Raw genomic sequence first — 4,692 nt, 5'->3', positions numbered from 1 at the left:
GCGGGCAGTCTCGAAGTAACAATGAATGGAGCACCTTGGCGAACGTCGAGTCGGCTCAGTTTGCCGTGCGCTTTGTTCTCTCGCAAAATGGCCATACTTCATTGATCCGCTATCCTCTGCAGATACAGTAGATCAGCATATGAAAGTAAGCCTGAATTCAAGGAAGTCTTCCAAGTAGGTTATGAGAATTGGAAATGCTATTATGCGGTTTCCTTGCATTTTATAATTTTGTATGGGGTTCTGTCGCAGTCGTGCTAGTTGTTGGTCAACCAAGTGACGTCGGCGTATCAAACTATTTCCATATCAGACCATGCGCTGCATCATCTGTGATCATCACGAGAACGAGGCTAGTCTAGCGCGCCCGGACTTCGCCGGTCGGAGACTGCGTCGGACATCAATGGTGATGTGCAGTCAGCCAGTGCACTTTGCTTTCAAAGTCCGATGCACTGGCCGACAGTGTTTACACGTCGGAGTTAAGAGCGGATGGAAACGAGACTAGAACGAGGCGGGCATTGCTCCTTCGCTACAACCCCTCACCGGCTTGATCCCGCTACCTCCAGCCTAAAGTCGGTATGCCTGCAGTCTCCCCGCATGAGTGCCATAGAATAACAACCGGCACGTGTAGATGTCGTCGCAGAAGCGAGCCGCCCCCGGGGTCGACGTTGAGGACGCGGCCGAGTCCGAGAGACTGGCGAGGAGACCGAAAGTTGAATCCTCCGACAAAGACAGCCAGGATAGCAAACCGGAAACATATGAATTTCCATATCCTTCAAAGAACAAAGTTACTACTCCCGTACCCTTCCAGCAGCCCAGCACGCTACTGACATTCTCTTACACGCCGGAGCGGGTCCTAGAGTTCACGGACTCCGCGTTGCGCTACTATGTCGAGCCGCCACTACGTGCTGAGCTTAAGTATGGCTATGAACGATGGATCAAGAAGCCCGAGGAGAAGGGACGACTCGACGGTCTGCTCAAGGCTGTCCTGAAGTATCGCTCGCGAGTCGACGCTGGTGGTGGAGATGGCGTTGCGTGGTTGAGGGACGTTGCTGTCATCTCATGGCGTGGTGTCATGACCAAGTGAGTCTTATGTTGACTTCATAATTCTATCCAACTGATCTCGCTCCTCCATTCTGGTGAGGGAGGATACTGACCGCTCCTTATGAAGACCGAGATGCGTGGGAATTGAACGTCATGCTCGTCGACGGCACGCTATACCTGGAAGAGCATCTAACTGACGCGAAGCTGCTTCAGAAGTAAAATCCCTTGTATCGACGTCCGATATAGACCACTAACGTCGATTTAGGGAAGACATGGAGCCCCGACATAGACTACAGTCGTACTTCGGGTACTCTTTCGAATCTTACTGCACATCTTTCCGTCCAGAACAAAGGGAAGTGCGTATCGAAGCTGAGTCCCATCCTTACGGCTGGGGCGGAGATGTAGACACCAATGTCCAGTGGTGTGCCGTGGTTAAGACGAAGCTGGGGAGTCAGCGGCTCGTAATAGGAGGCGAGGTCGACTGTGTACGAGGTGCGCACCGCGCCGACTGCTCAACTTTCTGCATCGACTCACCGGTTCACAGGGCGATTTCAGGGTAATACTGATTCTCTGATCGAGCTCAAGACGTCGCTCACCATACGAGGCGCACAAGATGAAGCCAAGTTTGAAAAGTGCGCGTGATATCATCATTGCATGGTCATAACTCACATGCCACGTAGGAAGCTGCTCAAATTCTATTTTCAGTCCTTCCTGCTTGGCGTACCGGTACGTCTCGGAGGTGCTCCGGATGTAGCATAGCACCTGATGCCGGTACAATGCAGGAGATCGTCGTTGGATTCCGGACACCACAAGGTCAACTCTCGACGATCCAGTCATTCAAGACAGTCCAAATTCCTCGCCTAGTCAGAGGAAAGCCGCATGCATGGGATCCATCGATATGCTTGGGCTGGGGCCACCGATTCATTGAATTCCTCAGATCAATCCTCGCATCCCAGCCAAGTTCGCTCGGCGTCTGGCGTGCCAAATTCTTGCCAGGTACAGGTGTCACCCTTTCACTCCTCGACGATTTGGGAATAGCGGAGGTAGAAGCCAGCGACGATCGCGTCGGATTCTTACCCAGGTGGTACGTGGACGAGCTCAATACCCGACCCGAACCCTCGCAAGACACGGCAGCCAAGTCACCGAAGAATAATGAAGATGATGCGGCTCCCGGCAAATCAGCACCAGCCGTCTTCTCTGGTTTGGGGCTTTGATTTTATTCTGGTAACACCGCTGCCAGCGTATTCGCTCTGCCTGTGCTCTCTCCAATAAAGATTCAGACTTTCAGTTCATTTGAGCCTGAGTGCGCAAGCTATGATCACGTCACCACTTATCCCGCCATTTACCCGACGGATTTCTCATTTTCTCTAGGCTGTCTTGCCACTCCAGAACCTTCACCCCGGCTGCTTATTCCTCCACGTGAGTCAACTCAGCTCCATTTGCACATACCCTCCATTCATGTCTGCCGCCAGTTCTTTCTCAGCTATTGTACGTATGGGCGGATCGCCGCTTGCCACGTAACGATTCTGCGTCGAAGGTTGCAACGGAACCATTCCAGCGTGTCGGCAACCTCTAGGCATAAAACGATTTTCGCGCGACAATCGTGGCGAATCATCTCGTCTTGACGAATAGAGACGAAAATGAAGTTTATGCGGTTTTGGGGCCTACCGGTCTTCTACGAAAGTTGAGCGACGCTTCATTTCGGTCTGGGCCCGCGGCCTGCCCTCGGGGAGCTGAAGTAAAAAGACTCTCATGCCGTGTAGAACGTGCGAACGCAGAATGTACTGTCAAATGGTACAAGGGCCCGGCACGCTCAGCACTCCTACTGACCTGGCGCGACTCGCGCGAGATGCGGTATACAGGCGCACGTGTTCGTACCCTGTGTCGCTATCACATCGAGCACGAGTACCACTTTCCATTATTGTCTTTCTGGCTGATGCGCGTTCGTTAATGCGTGGGACATTTCCTGCATGCATATGCATCCTGTGGTTCTGCACATGTTCGAGAATTTATCAGGGCAGCATGAGGTTCGTAGACCATGGGTCATTATGGCATCTAGCGCTCACATCTTATGCTGGTTGGCCAGGATTCGCTGGTTTATGCTTCCGGCCACCTTGCGTGCGCGGCGGAACGGGCAATTCCGAAGGTTCAAAACTCCGGGGCTACGAGTCTCTCTCTGAGCGCTGGCGGGGATACTGAATCTAGGCCCATCAGCTGATAACCAAAGCTCGACATTGCACATCCCAGCAACACTCGGCGGACTTCATCGAATAGACACATTATTCCGCGCCCGGTCCTGCCGTGAGCACATTGGCCGGGTGTCCTGCTGGCTTGTGTCATTATAGAAGATGAGCAAAACGCTGGGTCATATGTCTTCTGCAGGCAGCTACCGCCCTGGTGCGCGGGGATACCTCGAGAGGTGTGTCCTTGTTTTCGCCCGCGGTGCGCATGGGGACTCATAGATTAAGATTCACTGCAAGCATGATACCCTGTCTCATGCCCAAGACGACCCCCTCCCAGGCCGACCTAATTTGCCGGCCATGAGGGCACCATCTCCGTCCGGACGTGTATAAAAGACTTCTCCGAGCAATTTTCGTTCTCCAGGAGATCCCTCGGACTTCCTCCCTTCGAGCCCTTCCTCCGTCAAGATGCTGTCTATGGCCACCCCGTTCACCGGCATGCGCACCCTGGCGTGCCTGTTCCTCCTCGGGTTCTTGACGCGTGTGATGACCTTCGACATCACGAGGAAGGATAACGTACGTGCTTTCACCACGCGTCGAACATTGATAGATTACTGACATCGTGCTCATCTAGTTGGCTGTGTGCGTGCCTGTGGTGCTCAGTCGCGTCCATATAGATCCTAACGTGCATCTGTAGGTACTGGGGACAAGACGGTGCTGGGTCTCAGCAACGGCTCTCCTTCTACTGCCAGGACGACACTATCGACACCATCCCATTGGCGTTCCTGTACATTTTTCAGGGTACAGGTGGCGACCCTGTCATCGATTTTTCCAATGTGAGACTTTTTCTACGCAAAACATTGCGCCTGGGCGCTAAGCGTCGGTTTCAGATTTGTAGCCAATGGGATGATCCTGTCTTCTCCGGCACCGCACTGGCCAACTGCCAGTCTGCCATGGAGGCAGATATCAAACTGTGTCAGTCCAAGGGCAAGGCAATTACGCTTAGCTTGGGCGGCGCGACTGGGCAAGTCGGTTTTTCGTCAGACTTGCAGGCGCAGAGCTTCGCGACCCAAGTGTGGAACCTGTTCCTCGGCGGCTCAAGCTCGACACGTCCCTTCGGCACCGCGATTCTCGACGGACTTGACTTGGACATCGAGAGCGGAACCCCCGCGCACTACGCTGCGTTCGTGAGCCAGATTCGTTCGCTTGCTGCGCCGACGGGCAAGCAGTACCTCATCACGGCGGCACCTCAGTGCCCGTACCCTGATGCATACATCGGTGCTGCTCTCAACGAAGCCGACTTTGATGCGGTTTACGTGCAGTTCTGTAAGTGGCCTTATGCTCTCTGCGCCCTCTCTAGAGGCTCACGGGCGTTTGACAGACAATAATTACTGCGGCCTGGACCAGCCTTCTGTACGTACCTGTCTTCGAAACCTGACGCCAACTTTTTGAACTCTGTGCCTCAGGACTACAA

At 53.7% G+C, this 4,692-nt stretch overlaps 2 protein-coding genes across 2 annotated transcripts; both read left to right on the top strand.

Moving 5' to 3' along the window:
- Window positions 1-757: 757 nt before the first annotated feature.
- Window positions 758-2,138, top strand: PHACADRAFT_69227 (uncharacterized protein; the record flags this gene model as incomplete). The annotated part of the gene is made up of 6 exons (XM_007402629.1): window positions 758-1,077; window positions 1,143-1,253; window positions 1,304-1,530; window positions 1,583-1,670; window positions 1,719-1,764; window positions 1,821-2,138. Coding segments are annotated over 6 exons (1,110 nt in total), but the record flags the coding sequence as incomplete, so codon positions are not given.
- Window positions 2,139-3,686: 1,548 nt separating this feature from the next.
- Window positions 3,687-4,670, top strand: PHACADRAFT_202434 (glycoside hydrolase family 18 protein; the record flags this gene model as incomplete). The annotated part of the gene is made up of 5 exons (XM_007402628.1): window positions 3,687-3,794; window positions 3,853-3,860; window positions 3,916-4,054; window positions 4,109-4,544; window positions 4,600-4,670. 5 exons carry the CDS (start codon window positions 3,687-3,689, stop codon window positions 4,668-4,670), a joined length of 762 nt encoding a protein of 253 aa, XP_007402690.1.
- Window positions 4,671-4,692: the final 22 nt, after the last annotated feature.

The sequence above is a fragment of the Phanerochaete carnosa genome (assembly GCF_000300595.1).
Source record: "Phanerochaete carnosa HHB-10118-sp unplaced genomic scaffold PHACAscaffold_289, whole genome shotgun sequence".
NCBI classification, from domain to species: Eukaryota; Fungi; Basidiomycota; class Agaricomycetes; order Polyporales; family Phanerochaetaceae; genus Phanerochaete; species Phanerochaete carnosa.
This window is presented reverse-complemented; position numbering and strand designations above follow the sequence as displayed.